Below are 16,350 nucleotides of genomic sequence, written 5' to 3'. Positions count from 1 at the left end.
TTCAAACTTTTGGGTTTTATCTTTATGCTTTACTACTGTGGGTTTTTTTGCCTCCTTGCTTACTGATCTAGGTATGGTGCCTTTTTCAAATGGCTACAGTGGGGGTATTTGTCTTTCCATGGCTCATCCTCTGTCCACTATTAATACTGTTACTGAAATAGAGGGTACTTATGATTTTTACCTTATGATTTTTTTCTTTTTGACTGAGAGCATTGTTGTTGTGTACAGTATGTCACAGCTCCTTTGATCTCATTTTATGACACAATTCCTCAAAAGGCAGTGCTTTCTGTGGCCAGGATGCTATATACAGCAAAAATGAGACTAGAAGAATAATGCATTTTTATCTCAATAACTAACCACACGCTCATTTTGCAATGCTGAAGCTTCAGCCTTGGAACCTGCCTTAAGAGCTGTTGATCACTGGGGAACCCACACTGCCGTTGTCTCACCGTTGATTGAATGTGTATTCTGACAGGTAAAATAGGAAAGGTTCTAGGCTTGGTAAAAGAAAAACCCCAGCCTGTTTCTTTTGCACAGATCCTGTTCTGGGTTCTCTCTGGAAATTTTTAGAAGCTGTTACATGCATTGTTCATTAGGAAACAATTATATTAATATAGAACTTCATCAGTTGGAAAACTAGCCAATTAAGTAGTGCATGAGGAATATTAATTTCAATAACGAGCAGAGTCTAATCACCTTAGAAAGTGGAAGGCTTGGGTTTAGCCTGGTAACAGATATTGATCCTTTTTTGTTTGTTTGACATGTTTGCTCATTTGAAAACCATTATTTTGTATGTACTGTGTTTGTCTAAAGCAGCAGTGTGGTTTACTCACTCTGAAACATTTCCAAAAGGGGGAGAGAGAGTTTCTATTATCCTTTGATAATTTTTTTTCCCATCTGAGGTAGCTGTAGCTCAGTGATGGGTGTAGTGTTAGACACGTATATTTGTATTAGTTTTAAAATTTTAAGCACTGTTATGTGTGTACTGAGTGCATATGGAAGGTCATAGCTGAGTGGAGAAAAGGGAAAAAACATAAACATCTGATTTGACTGTTTATGGCTGCTTCTTGCAGAATGGCAAGTATCACCTATGCATCATTACTGCAAAATAATGTAGTTCCATTTCAAACTGTCAGCCATAGAATGGTATGTTGGTTAGGCATGAATCATCAACATCGTCAGTATCTCATGTCTGATTCTCCCTAGCTTGGGGGATTTCAATGGATTCTTCAGGTATTCCTGCTTTCAGCTTATATTGTTAACTTTATTCCCAAGATAAACTAAGCATGCTTTCAATCTTTTCCATCTTACAAAGTTATGGCCGTATTCAAGGCTGGATAAAGTGTCCTGGCCAATATTTTGAAATTTATCCTTTTCTAACAAGTGCCATTTGCTCTTAACTGAAATAGATGTCTGAGGCCTCTTGCCACTTTGTTTCAGTTTTGATGCAAACAACCTTAATATCTTTCGAGTGCTTTCATCCTAATTCATTACAAGATTTTCCTGTTTTGCCTGTTTTTCAAGTGTGTTCACCTGTCATTCAGCTTGGAACGATGTGTGGGTGAACTAATGATTCTTTTTGTACCCATCATCATACTCCTGATAGCCTTTTCAGACTTTGCAGCATATTTTGTCAATAGATTGAGCACCCTAAATCAAGAGCTTGAATCTTGTTACTCGTTGCACATTGAAAACTCAATATCAGCATTTGCTGGTAATTCAATTTCAGAGGTCATTCGTTAGATGTATTCCTGTGCTTTAACAGGCTCTCCGCTTGTACATCTTAAATTTAACTATGTGAGGCAAAATGATAAATATATCAGGAAATGAGGTAATTTTTTGGTGGAAATACAGAGCAAAGCATCACAGAGATAGAGAGAATGACTAATAACAAAAATATTGTCCAATTACCCATACATCTGCAGTGGTTGAAATGGGCCGCTTTATGCCAGCGTGCCACATTGGTGCTTTCTGCTGATGGAAAATGACACAGAATAGCTGATAGTGGTATTTTTCCAAATTAGATTTTTCCAAATCTTGCTTTGATTTTGATGGGCAACTAGTTTTTATCAAGAACATAAATTTATGAGCATAAATTACTAATATTTATGTATTGAATGTGGTATAAAAATTTGATTTCTAAGTCCCAGAAAAAATGTATGAATATAGGTTTGAGGCAGCCTTTCAGCTACTAAAACATTGACATGTACAGTAGGCTATTAATCAGAAAGGCAGATATAAAAAAAAAAAAGGAGGAATGTTGAAAGACATGTATTGTTATCCCTGTTCTGTTGAGCAAATAAGCAAAATGAATTCAAATGTAGCATTGGGTACTGAGAAAGATAAAGAATGAAAGAACAATATGGGAGTTAAAATCTTCAAGATAAAGCTAAGCAATATACTTCAGAGAAATGAATGGATGGAACAGCTTGTTAACTGCTCAGTGAAATGTAAAGGATACAGGCATCTCAAAATTACAGAGACAAATAATCAAAGCCTGAAAAAAAAAGAAAGAATAAGAGGCAGTTGAATAGCATGTAGAGATTTATTATAGTGGTATTTCTTTCTGTGTGTGTTAAACCCAGTTTTGTCTCTCCGGTGAAGAGATTATTCTGGAGATCTTATATTGCGGTATAACTGATTAAATTTATGAAACATTTGGAGAATGTTTATAGAGACTTTATGAAAAGACCAGAAAACTTGGAAGTGAGCTGCTAAGTTTAAAAAAAGAGATCTCTGCAGTGTTGACTGAGGAGAGAGCATCATATTGAACAGCCCCCATGGGATCTTTGGACCTCAGTGCTGAACCTAGAAAAGCCTTGTAAAAAAGTCTGTAAAAAGAGTTGTGCAATAACACTGAGACCTTCAAGTAGTTATGTATTTTAGAAGTATTTCCTTTCTCTGAGCTGTGGAAGAATTTATTCAAATGCTCAGTTGAATTACACAGTCGCTCTCTGTTTTGGCTGATCTACATTAGCTTTCAGACAGGAGATAATATACGTTCCAACCACTTATCTGCCTGAAATCTTAATATTCCTTGAAATACCAAAGAGAACAAAGGATTGAGACTTGTATCCTTTAGCTCAGCAATGAAGCCTTTATTGTGTTCCAAAAGAAAGTATGACTACAGCGAATTTATTTTTCTTTTTAATTTGGATTTCTAAGCTTCCACATTTGTAATATCAGAGCAAGACTACAGGTGTAACTGTCTTGTCCTGATAATACTTTTAAAGGAGCTAAAGTTCCTTATATCACAAGTGAATTCTCAGGCTGAATTGAAAAGATTTATTTATAGGTGTCAGCAAAGTTTGCATAGTGTAAAGCAAGGATGCTAATAACTCTGCTGAAAGGACATACAGCACTCAAGAGCTTGCATCTGAATGTATTCATTTAAATTTTCTAAATGTATCCATATAATTATTTTTGAGGTTTGCATATTTTACCTTTTATTTACATTCTGCTTTGATTGATGAAACTCTTAACATTTTATAAGCATTCAGGAACTGTTTCTTTATCATGTGCATACAGAAATGCAAGGAACTCTAAAGGTAGGGAGATCTCTAACATTTTTTGGACTCTGTTAAGAACAGAGGAATAATTTATTCAGCTGTTGGATGTACTCTGTTTTTGATCTCCTGTCTGTTGATGTTCATGTGTTCTGTTTCACAAACCACCGAGGCCCACTGGAGCTTTGCCAATAGCTCTCTGCTACAGCTGTTGGAACAGCAAGTCCTGACGAAGCACCACGCAGTAATCTGGAGAGGGAATAAGTGGAAGGCGACAGGGCTGTGGCTGGGGCTCTGATCTCTAAGCAGTACTTGAAGTTCTTAGACCTCCATAAATGCAAATCCACTGCTTATGTTAAAGAGAGGAAGGGCATCGAGCAGTGGAGACCCAGTAGCATGACCTGACATGGCCATGGAACAGAGTTTGAAGGAAAAATGAGTTAAAGATATAAGTGAAATAATAATTTTAAAAAATAGTTAGAAGAGTGAAGCAAAGGTAGATTGTGTGAAGCTTGCTTGATGTCATTCTATGATTGATACTTTATGAGGTTGTTCAACCTGGAGAAGGGAAGGCTCCAGGGAGACCTTATAGCAGCCTTCCAGTACCTGAAAGGGCCTACAGGAGAGATGGGGAGGGACTCTTGATCAGGGAGTGGAGTGATAGGACGAGGGGTTAAGGGTTTTAAACTGGAAGAGGGGAGATTTAGATTAGATATCAGGAAGGAAGAAATTCTTTACTGTGAGGGTGGTGAAGCACTGGAACAGGTTGCCCAGAGCAGCTGTGGGTGCCCCATCCCTGAAGGTTTTCAAGACCAGGCTGGATGGAGCTTTGAGTAACCTGGTCTAGTGGGGGGTGTCCCTGCCCGTGGCAGGGGGGTTGGAACTCGATGATCTTTAAGGTCCCTTCCAACTCAAACCATTCTATGATTCTGTGATTCTATGATTTCTTTGTTAGACTTTGGTAGAGCAATTAGAGAAGCTGAAGAAGGCAGGTACTAACCCAAGTATTGTGAAATGAGAAAACTATCTACAGGGGAGATCTCAAAAAAGGAAACCGACCAGGAGCAATTTAGTGAAGTGCATCAGGAATGGCTTCAAATGGACACAACACTAAATATTTTATTTTTGAAGAATGTTTGTTACAGAAAGTAGTTTGCTAGCACAATCAATAATAATAATAAAAAAAGAATAGAGTATCATGCAGGAAAGATAGCAATGACTTCGAATTTGAATGAATACAAATGAATGCACAAGTCCAGCCTTTTGAGCTTAATAAAATGTTGTCAGGACATAAGGAAGATTTCAAAAAAGTTGAATACAAAGTCAGTCTGTTGGAGTGATAAAAAAATTTGAGGAAAATTTAAATTTTAAGATTTACAAAAAAATCCCATTTTTGAAATTGAGGTATTATAAGCTATTGAATAAATTCACTAGAAAAATGGTAGAAGCAGTTATTTTTAGCTTTTAAAATTAGTCTAGAAATGCACTAGAGAATTTTTATTATTAACTGAGGCCAAGGCAGAGTAACAACAGGGTTGTTTTTTTTCATATCTTGGTGTATTATTCTGGAATGAACATTGTTTAGGTAAAAAATTGCAACTATCACCTATAGCTTTATGCTTAAAAAGAAAAAATGAAGGAGATGCTCTTTATGTTGTTGAGCTATTTCTCCATACTTGATTTTATAAAGAAATAAGCCTAAGCCATTAAAGCACAGTTAAAAAAATTAATAAATTTAGAGTGCAAGTGCAATGCATTTGTTTCCTTGGAAACATTCTATTGCAATTTCTTTCAGATGAGATGCAGTCATTTTAAGTAGCGTGTATTTAGGAGACCTAATGAATTTGTCTCCTGATAGCATATAAATATGAAAAAAGGGTGCTGAAATTGGTGAAGCTACTTGCACTTCTGGTTTCTATAGAAACAGCCAATACATTGTCATGTACTGGTGGTATTAGGAAGAACAATGTAATTAAAATAAGATGATTTATTCAGCACTTTGGAAAGCTAAAGTTATTCTTCTTGCACTGTAGGAGAAATCCTTTCTGAATCTATGGACAAAAGTGTCAAAGAGATATGGTGAGGGTACATTTGCACTTGCATAATGTCATTTGTTTTTAAATGTTAATATTCAGGGATCCTTTCTGAGTGTGAAGGCACTTTTTAATGTGGCTGTAACACACACATGAGCAGTTCTGCTGTCTTTATTTGGAAACCTCACATGGTGGTATCACAGGTGAGAAATGTAGACCTGTCTGTGCATATAATATCTCCAGGAGTAACTGCTCCTGGAGAGACTGAAATTGGCCAGGAAAAAAACCCATGCCTCCTTCTGCTGTGAGAGTATTCGAGTGAGAAGCTGTTGGGGAATAGCAGTTCTGTTTTCAGCCCATTTCTAGACAAATTTTACACCCCCAGCAGCGACCAGTATGCATTTAAATAAACAAGAGTATGAAAGCACAGCAAACTTTTTTATCACAATTCCCAGCAATGGTTACCCAGGCCTTTCTGACTTACAGTTTGGGGACTTCCTGCACCACAGATAGCATCTTTGTCTTCCGTGGTGCTCTTTGAGTTTTCGTGCTGTGGAATTGGTTGTTCTTGATATTTTTTTTATTTTTTTTTTAAGATCTGCAACATCCTGTAATAAGGAATTAATCAACTTAAATATGCCTTGTATGAAGAAGCATCTCTCTCTGTGTTTTGAAACTCCCTTTTGCTAGTTTGGAGTCTAAATTCTTATAATGGAAGAAACCATTCATGTTCTCCATGCCGTTCGGACTTTATTTCCAATGCTTTCAAATTCCCTTAGTAGTCTCATTTCTGGACTGAAAAATCCTTTATTATTGCTCCTCATAGAAAAGCCATTCTGTATTTTGATGTTCCTTGTTTGTTTCCTGTGTACAGGTTTCGCTTCTTATCCTATTTCAAATGGGGAGATAATTTTAAACAAGAAATCTGATGGGAAAATGTTGGTTTTTTTTTTCCCCTTACTAATAAATAGTCGATGATTTCCATCACAAGATTCTTGTACCTTTTCAAGCAATCTGAAAGTAACTTTACAAAAAACAGTGTACATTGTTCATACCTAACGTTTTATAAGTCAACAGTGGATTAAGTTCAACTGCTTATTCATTTTAATCAGTCTCCCTTTTCTTTTAATTATTCTTAGGACCTCTTGCTAATCTTGAGTTATGTCTGAAAACAGAGCAGTTACAAACAGGAAAAACTTCAATAGAAAAGCAAAATTTTTTTTTCAATAACATAAAGAGAAATACACGACTCGTTAAAATACTTTAAAAGTACATAAAATTGTAGCATGCTTGATCTTCCTCTCTATGATGTTCTCATGTGTTTTGATTAAAACTGCCATTAGAACTTTGAGATGGAGATCAGAAACAGATTGGATTTGTCGTGTGGTTGTGCCTTTGTTGTGAACATGTAGCTAAAAAGCAAATAGGTGTCATCTGCCTCCACACCTTACCCTATAGAATAGATCAGCACAAATGGCTTGCACTGCAGTAGATAAAAATGCTTGTATTTTGTGCAAAATAAGCTTTCTTTGAAGTTGAAATGCACATTTTATGACTAGGTGTAGTACTGTTTCAGAGAGGAAACTTAAATCAGTCCCCCATTGCATTAATTACCCAACATGCCAGTGGGAAGAAGCAGTTCCACGCCAAAGCACACAATCTAAAAAGGTAGGACAAGCAGTGAAAGAAAAAAGCTGGCCATTTTGCAGGTTGGCAACCGAGGCACAGAGTCATCAAGGGTTTTTTTCCATGACCATCCAGAGTGCATGTAGTCTTATTAGAGTTGTTTTGAGACTTTATCTCCTGGTGCTCAGGACAATGATTATAAAAGCACGTTTCTCTCTCATCACTTGCATAAAGCTTGAGGGAATTTTAGGAAAGTGCAGTGCACACAGGTTGCAGGTGACCAGCACAGGGCTGGGGCGAGCAGCAGCTTCTGAATTGCTTGTGTGGAGGCTTTGAGCTTTCTTGACAAACTAAATACCAGGCATTCCATGTGCTTTATGCAGAGAAGTGCTATAGAACACCCATCTGAAAGACATGCCTTGAATTCAGCATCATAGCATGCTTTTCAAATCACCAGAACCAAAAGAATGTTTGAAATGGATTTAATTTGCCTAAATTACCTTTCTTGTCGAATGCCTGCAGCCATGAACTCCTGCCTTACTAAAGAAGCTTTATTATTATGTTGGATTGTGTTGACACCAGAAATTTCAAATTCCTTTGAAATTATTTCTTTTATGTCCAGAAAATGCTTAGATTAAAGAAGTGGACTGTGGCTTTCCAATGCTTATGGGTGATAAATCTGCAAAAGGAAAAAGAGCAAAAGCTGTTATTAACAAACTCAATCCAGCAGGGTAGGGAAACTGTTGTGTTCCCTAAGCAAGTTCCTCAGGCATGTCAGGAATTAATTGTCTAAGGTAGAACAAAACAGGTTTAATTATGAGTACTTTTCTGAGCAGGGGTGTTGCAATTAGTTATTTTTGAAAGCTATCTTTATGGGGGAATTTAAATACTACGTATATCAAGTTCCCAACTGCTATTCAAAGTGTTAATTTATTGTTCTCTGAGTCAGTTCTTACATGTGGTTTGAAGATTAAACAGCATAGTTTTTCTGAGGTATGTATCAAACATATAGAAAAAGATGGTCTTTTGTACTGATTTTTATTTTTATTTTCCTGTTGCAAAGCTAAGATACACAGGTAATTTGGTTAGATATCCTATTAAATAACAGACAAGCAAATCTATTTAATGATTAGCAGTGAAAAATGTTCAAATTGACAGTGACAGTTTATGTAAGAGCCCAATGAATTCAGCAAAATTAACAGTATGTTCCCATTACCAACTTCACAGTCTCTTCTTTTTCCATTACTGAGAGATGTCTGTTGCTCCAAGAACATGTTAAAAAAAAATTCACAAACCTAAACCTTATCCCCTTAACAGTGCTGGACAGAGTGTATGTATGGATACACACCTATGTACATTTCACAAGGGTTTTTTAGAAGCTGAGTATATCTGGGTTTGTTTCATCTTTAAAATAAGAAAATATTAAAGAATCACTACCTTTAAATCACCATTTGGGAATTTATTACCTTTCATTGCTCTATATTGTTTTTCTTCATTTCTTGGCAGCAGTTGGCTTTTATTTCTGCCTCTCTGTCCCTGTTTCTACGCATTAGTGCTTCTCTGCTCTCTGATCTTCTCGACTCTCCGGTTGGGACTTGTCACTTCTGTGAAGGTGCCTGCTGCTAAGGAGCTGCCTCCTTCAGTCTGTTGGGGTGGTAGAGCCTTTTGTGTCCCCTCCTCTCAATTTAACTTTATTTCAGTTCTCCTGCAGTTCCTACACCTGTCAGGTTTCTGTATGGTTTTCCATTTCTCATTCCAGGCAGCTATTATGAATTGGGTATATACTGGGGGGTTTTTTTAGGGTTGGTTTTGGGTTGTGGGTTTTTTTTGTACAAAATAGTTTAATTTTCTACTTTACTAATGAACTATGGGCTTCTTTTTATAACTCTGTGAAGAAATAGCTATGCATGGTGATTTCTCCATAGACAAAGCAGAGGCTATAAATATGCAAATATCACTTTTGGCTTTACAAAGTTTAATTGCTTTGTATATTATGCAGATTCTAGGCTGAAAAATCTGACTAGAGCAAGTAACACGTTTGTATATTCACTGTCTTAAAAATGCAGGCGGATTGCTGACAAGTGTGCCGGGTTTTTGAGTCTGCAGGTTTACATCTTGTTGATGTTATCACAGGGTGTGTAGGGTGCTTGCAGGACCGAGGTTCTTCACTGAATGCGAACATCGCGTTTCTAAACTGTACATTTCACAGAGCCTGTGAAAATCAATTGGAGCAGCTGCTGCTGCCATCCTTCTACAGGCAGATATCACAAGATGGCAGAGCTGGAAGGGACCTCAGGAGATCATCTAGTATATCTCTACCCTAGAGCAGGATCAGCTAGTTCTGATCATTTCCAAACAGCCATAGATTTTTGAGCTTGAGGCAAGAAATCAAGAAGTTCTCATGTTGTGTTTGATATTTGAAGTGATTTTTTCTTTCATTTCTTCAAGTATAAAACAGAGGTATAATCCAGGAAAAATATTTTAAAAAAAACAGCTATGTGCTTACAGTATCTGTCAGAGCTCTAGGCCCCGATCTCTGTAGCCATGTACTGTGTTACGGGTGTAAGACAGGCGCTGAAATGCCTCACAAAGTTGGGAACTGGTTCAGTATAGTACTTCAAGCCCTCTCTCTGCTCAGCTGGTATTTCAAGTGAGGTTAAAAGAAGGACTAACCCGTGAACACCCTGTTGGAAGGGCAGGCTGCTATGTTTTAGCTATCTTGGAGAGAGAGATTTAGATATTAATAACTAGGAGTCTTCCAGTGTCCTAGTTTTAAGGATCACCATATTCAGAGAGATGGATTGCTTTGATCTGGCCACTTGCCTTGAAGTTTCTCTTCACTGGAGGCAAATCAGAGAAAAAGAAAGCAAAGGTATTGATTCACAAAATTCAAAGTAGACAACATAGATGCAGAATTTCATGAAGAAAGGTGGAAAAAAAAAGGAAATTCATATTATTCATGTATTCCTTAGAATAATTCAAAATCTCTCCTACTTTTTAAGATCCAACTCACAGGCTGCTAAAATATTCAGAATCCTGTGGCTGAGGACTTATCTCTGCATGAATCCAACCCACTTTGGTGTAAGTCCTGAAAGAGGATCTAGATTTGGGAACTCTTGTGGTTTTGATTTGGGAAGGAGATTTGGGAACTTTGGTATTTCCTTTTACATCACAAACTTCTGTAAAGATTGTTCATATGCATTAATTACATGATGGGAACTAGTGGATGAGACATATTATTTACTCATGAGCCCAGATGTGCTTTGAAGTACTGACTTTTCCTGCTGCCCTGCATTTTCAGCAGAGTGGCAGAAAAAGCCTCTGCTTCAGCAGAAGCAGCAGAGGACGCCTCTTGCCACGACAGTCAGTAGGAAGATGAGGTGGGAGGTGTAGGATTGAATCCCCCATAGACAAAGGCAGGATCCTGGCTGTGTCCTTATAACACTGAACTGTTTGACAGCAGTGCTCCTGTCACCTCCATCCCGCGCTCCCTGGCAGCCCTTTAAAAGAGTAAACTCTGCTTGGGTTTCTTTTTTCAGGAGAGAGTGTCAGACTGAGTCTGTAATGGGACCGAGATACCTTCTGCAGGGGGAACACCCTTCTGCTGAGCGTGTCCATGTTGGCCTTGTAGGCACCAGGGTCTTACCAATTGCAAGTTAAGCAGTGCCATGCAGCAGCATGGGACCGTGAGAGTCTTGAACCATCAATTTTACTCATCCCCAGTCATAAACAGTGATTTATAAATAAGTCCAGAATGATCAACAAGAATATTCACTTCCTGCCATGTTCTTTTTATACCTGTAAGTCCCAAATCCTCACTAACCTAATTACTTTCCTTTCCCTGGCTCTATAGCTAGCTGAAGCTTTTGAGGGCAAAAAGACCAAAAACGTACACTTCTGAAGTTTCCTAGAAGGAGGAAGGACAGATCCTCAGATTGATCCTCAGAGTGCTCCGAGTTCATAAAATACAAGGGAGTATGTATAGACCCAGGTCCAAAACACTGTGTTGTCTAAAGCTCTTTTTGGATCTAATTCTAGTTCCTTGGGAATTTATAACAGAATCTTATGTATATGTAAATATAATACATAAATTGTACAAACTGATGCTTTCTTTTATCGCATTTAGTTTTCCTGTGTATGGACTCTACATATATTAACAAGCTACACTTGTACTTCAACATTTAAAAATTAGTTACTTTTTCACATTTTAAAATAGTATATAATTTGTTGGAAATGATAGTTATTAGCCCAGAGAGAGAAAACATAGGTTATCATGTTATAATCTGTCAAAAAATAACCTTTTTTATCCACTAGGTTTTAAGAGTGTACAAAGCAGCAGTACAACAGACATTGGATATACTTTTTCTCCCTGAAGGAAGAGAATTTCTTACAAGCACAGACGCAGTGAGCCGGGACTCAGCTGATCGTACCATTATTGCATGGGACTTCCAAAGTGCTGCGAAAATCTCCAATCAGATTTTTCATGTAAGATTAACAATTAGTAATGTTTGGGTTATGATTTAGTATTTCATACTTGCCAACATTATAAAAAAAGGCTTTCGATTTTCTGTGAGATCATTGTGTGGTGTATAAAATGTTCTTAATGTAAATTGAGGGCTTGCTTTATTTTTATATTTTCAAAACACTTATTCTTAAAAAATTACCTTGAAGACTGATAGGTCTCCTTGTGTTAAAAATATTTACTTTTCAGTGCTCATTTACTGACATCTGAGCTATATTTAGGTAAGGCCACTGCAGTGCCATTCTAGCTTGCCAGTGGTGCATGGCAGTAGTTGCTATAGTGCTACATTTCCTTTCCCCCACTTTTTCATCAGCTGTAATGAGGGCTACTCACAAATTGAGTTTAATATTCGCATGGTAATAGCAACCTGCTACATGCATATAGATACCTAGTACAGCATAATCACAGAGGCAAAATTTACTTTTATCAGTGCAGGTGCAGTATTTCTCTCAGTAATCTATCCAGGCAAGACATTTAATGGACTAAATTGTCTAGAAAGGCTGACAGCTTCAAAGGAGATTACCAAGAAAGTTAATAGATAATTCCAACTCCCTAGGCCTTTTTTGAAAACCCAAGTCTAATATCCTATGTAATGTGATTGGATTGTATATAGATGCTTTTTGGCTGAAATGAACAGTTCCCTACTGACAAGGACATGAAGCTGATGATCTCGTGGGATTGTTTCATGTCTCATTTCCATAGTTATGTCTTTGTCCAATATTGGATCTGTCAACATCTTGGAAAGGCAACAGGAAAAAAATGAAAAAAAAGGCAAAAAAAGGTGTGAATGTATAAAGTACACACCAGTCAGGTTCAGTATCAAGGAGTGAAAAATAACCAACCAATTTTTTTCTCCTTATCCCCTGCAAAACAAACAAACAAAAAACCCCCCACAGCCTACCATCCGATGACTTACAGCATCTCTGAAATGGACTGTTTTCTCCCTTTTCTGCGCTGTGAATAAACAAAACTAGGTGGTTATTTTGGAAACTCTGCTTCGCTTTTCTGATTTTCACCTCTGAACCCTTCAAGGCAGGAGAGAACCCCTGAGCTCTCCAAACAGACAAGATCCTGTAGGGATCTAATCTACTGCTTGTCTGCATTAACAAATCATAGAATCATAGAATTATTCTGGTTGGAAGAGCCCTTTAACATCATGAAGTCCAGCCATTAACCTGGCACTGCCAAGTTACTACTACACCATGTCCCTAAGCACCACATCTACATGTCTATTTAAATACCTCCAGGGATGGTGACTCAACCCCTTCCTGTTCCAATGCTTGACAATCCTTTCAGTGAAGAAATTTTTCCTAATATCCAGTCTAAACCTTCCCTGATGCAACTTGAGGCCATTTCCTCTTGTCATATTGCCTGTTACTTGCAAGAAGAGACCGACCCTCACCTCGCTACAACCTCCTTTCAGGGAGTTGTAGAGAATGAGAAGGTCTCCCCTCAGCCTTCCTTTCTCCAGACTAAACAACCCCAGTTCCCTCAGCTGCTCCTCATAAGACTTGTTCTCCAGACCCCTCACCAGCTTCACTGCCGTTCTCTGGACACCGTCCAGAACCTCAATGTCTTTCTTGTAGTGAGCGGCCCAAAACCGAACACAGTACTCAAGGTGCCGCCTCTCCAGTGCTGAGTACAGGGGGACAATCTCTGCCCTCGTCCTGCTGGCCCATACCATTTCTGATACAACCAGGATGCTGTTGGCCTTCTTGGCCACCTGGGCACACTGCTGGCTCATATTTAGCTGGCTGTCGGCCAACACCCCCAGGTCATTTTCCACCAGGCAACTTTCCAGCCACTCTTCCCCAAGCGTGTAGTGTTCACGGGGTTGTTGTGACCCAAGTGCAGGACCTTGTTGGTCCAACACAACTTGGCCTTGTTGAACCAAATAGTTGAATAGTTAAGAGCTCTAAAATAACCCTTTACTACAGTATACCCAGCATAACAGCCCAGTGCTCCTGCAGGTTGCGTTGCGCTTTCAGATCCCTTCCTGTTAGACCTAGTTTCTCCCCAGAAGCATGGCTGACCAGGCGCACTGCCTAACCCTGTTTTGGTTTCTGTGCCCCATACCTTACAAAACCCAGAACTTCCTTCCCTGTTCATTACTTCCAAACCACATAGCAAAACCAGACTGATGTTCTTCCCACTCTGCCACATAGCCCATGGTGTCCAGTGGTCACGGTCAGCCTGGTGTCCTTCATGTGCAGACACATCCTAGAGCCAAAGCTCTCTTAATTTGTATTCCTGGCATCAAACTTCAGCACTGTGTCTTTGGATTAGGCTGAATATAGAATACACTTGGACCTGGTGGAAACATTGTGAGCACAGTTGATTTCTGGTGCTCTCACCATCCTGAGTTTTGAAAGTAATCTTAGTTCAGTCTTAAATAGGAACACTAGTGTAAAGCGAAGTGTTAATTTTTGCAGAGATTTATGACTTTACAGCCAGCAGCAGTCTACATGGCAAATCACTGTCGTAAGTAACTTCTGACATAGTTGGCTAATAATGATTCATTTTTCTTTTTTCTTTTTTCCTTTTTTTTATATATGAGTGGAGCAGGGAAAGATGTCTGTTTAAATGGAGTGATTTCTATTCCTGTCAGTGTGGCCAGAGCCGAGAAGATGGAGGATTTGAGGACTGTACAAAGTAGCACGGGAGGCACAGTATGGCTTTGGAGGAAGGGATACAGGAGAAGAAGATTCACTTTCATATTCAAACTTCAGTTTCTCTTGGGCAGGAAGAGGATGATTGAGTACCATCAGCTTGGAGTTACCTTTCTGCAGTATAATTGTGGTTCAGAGTGAGATGGGGTTTTGGTCAATATCTAGAAAATCAGGGTAGAGATTTGATTTGATCTCTGTCTTGGGTGTAGGACTTTCAGTAGATTGTTATAAGTATCTTTATATAATGTATACTATGGAGATGACTTACATATACTTTGCCTTTTACGGTCTTTCAAGTTTCAGGTCAAAAAGATTTGTTCAGATGAATCAGGTTATTTTTCTTTAAAATTATTTTCAGGAGCGTTACACTTGTCCAAATCTGACCCTGCACCCAAAGGAGTCTGTGTTTGTTGCTCAGACGAATGGGAACTACATGGCTTTGTTTTCTGCCCAGCGACCTTACCGAATCAACAAAAAGAAAAGATACGAAGGACATAAGGTATTCGTCTTCGCCGGGAAGCTAGTAACCAAGTCTAGAAGGAAGATAGATAGCAAAATACCTGTGCTTTTTAATATGTAATAGTGTTTGATTATAAATCAGTGATAGATATTAATTGGCTTCATTTGCTTTCCTGTGTGCCAGTCTTATTTTGAATCATATGTACTCTGAAGAAAATAGATTTATGAATACTTAATAGCTTGATTAAATAAGGTTGTGTTATAGCTGTGTCTTAATAAACACCTGGAGAAGTCCTTAGTGTATATTTATTTAAAGATACTTTTTTTTTTGGTGTACCGTATTAATTTTCAATATATCACAAAGAACTTTTCTAATCAGCATCAGGAGTTACACTGTTATTGATTTTCACAGGTGGAAGGATTTGCAGTGGGCTGTGAATTTTCTCCAGATGGAACACTTCTGGTGACGGGAAGTTCAGATGGCAAAGTGTTTTTCTACAACTATCATACTGCTAGGATTATTCGCACTTTGTCTGCACATAAAGAAGCTTGTGTGAGTGCAATATTTCACCCAGTCTTGCCATCGCTCCTTGCGACATGTGATTGGGCTGGAGAAATCAAGATCTGGCAATAGCAAGCAGAGCTACTTTTCAGGGTGTCTCCTGTTAGTCTGTCAAAGGCACAGGGAATAAACCATGGTATGCAACATGAAATTTTGTTGTGATGTGTTGTTAGCAGGAGAGACTGTTGTCTTACACATCTAAGTGTATGCTTTCGTAATGCAGTTAAGATGGTCTTGTGATTAGCTGCTGAGCAAAGAAGTGGTCTTACTCTCTCTACCAGCCCTGGTGACAAATTTCTGCCCCTTTTGTGTCAATCTTCTGGTGCTCATCTAGTCCCACCCTGGTTTGAGTAGCTAAACTTGAAGAAAATTATCGCTCCTTTTAAGTGGCTTTTCACTGCAGCTTTCTTAAACTAGGTTTTCACTAGTTTAGCTCCCTTGCCTGGTCACTGAAGAGTTAGACAAGCAATAGTGTAGTTCTAGGCAAAACAGCTTCTACACACAAGAAGGGGGAAGATGGCAGGGCAGGTGAGACTGCTGCTTTTGGAAATGGGTAGCTGCTCCCAGCTGAGCTTACTGCAAAATGCCTTCTGAGAGGTCCAGGGAAAGGTGTGCCAGATAACTTGAAGCTAATATTTAAGTCAGTAAGTTTGTGTCCTTGAAATCCCAACACTTAAGCTTTAAACTTACGTATATGACATATGTACATAAACAAAGCAAAACTATGTGTAAATATTTTTAATGAAAAAAATAAATTTTTTTTTTTAATACATGGTGTCTGTATTTCACTGTTTTACTCCTGTTATTCTTGACAAGTTAGTACTCAAGACTGTAATGGAATTGATATTGGCGGGGGGGGGAATAATGAATATGCTACCCTAATTTATTGCCAACACACATGCATTTCTCCACACCTCTTGATGTCACTTACACACAGAAAATTGTCATCATGCAGCGCAAGGGATGTTCTTTG

At 38.4% G+C, this 16,350-nt stretch overlaps 1 protein-coding gene across 1 annotated transcript in view; it reads left to right on the top strand.

Moving 5' to 3' along the window:
- WDR25 (WD repeat domain 25) overlaps window positions 1-16,143 on the top strand; it is a 63,305-nt gene extending 47,162 nt beyond the window's left edge. Inside the window, exons 4-6 of the mRNA XM_074149503.1 lie at window positions 11,480-11,650; window positions 14,715-14,855; window positions 15,228-16,143. Of these exons, the coding sequence (XP_074005604.1) occupies window positions 11,480-11,650; window positions 14,715-14,855; window positions 15,228-15,449 (534 nt within the window). The 3' untranslated portion in view covers window positions 15,450-16,143. The remainder of the gene's footprint in view (window positions 1-11,479; window positions 11,651-14,714; window positions 14,856-15,227) is intronic.
- Window positions 16,144-16,350: the final 207 nt, after the last annotated feature.

This window comes from Numenius arquata, chromosome 6 (assembly GCF_964106895.1).
Source record: "Numenius arquata chromosome 6, bNumArq3.hap1.1, whole genome shotgun sequence".
In the NCBI taxonomy this organism is placed as follows: Eukaryota; Metazoa; Chordata; class Aves; order Charadriiformes; family Scolopacidae; genus Numenius; species Numenius arquata.
The sequence above is the reverse complement of the archived record's forward strand: the minus strand, read 5'-3'. Positions and strand labels throughout refer to the sequence as shown.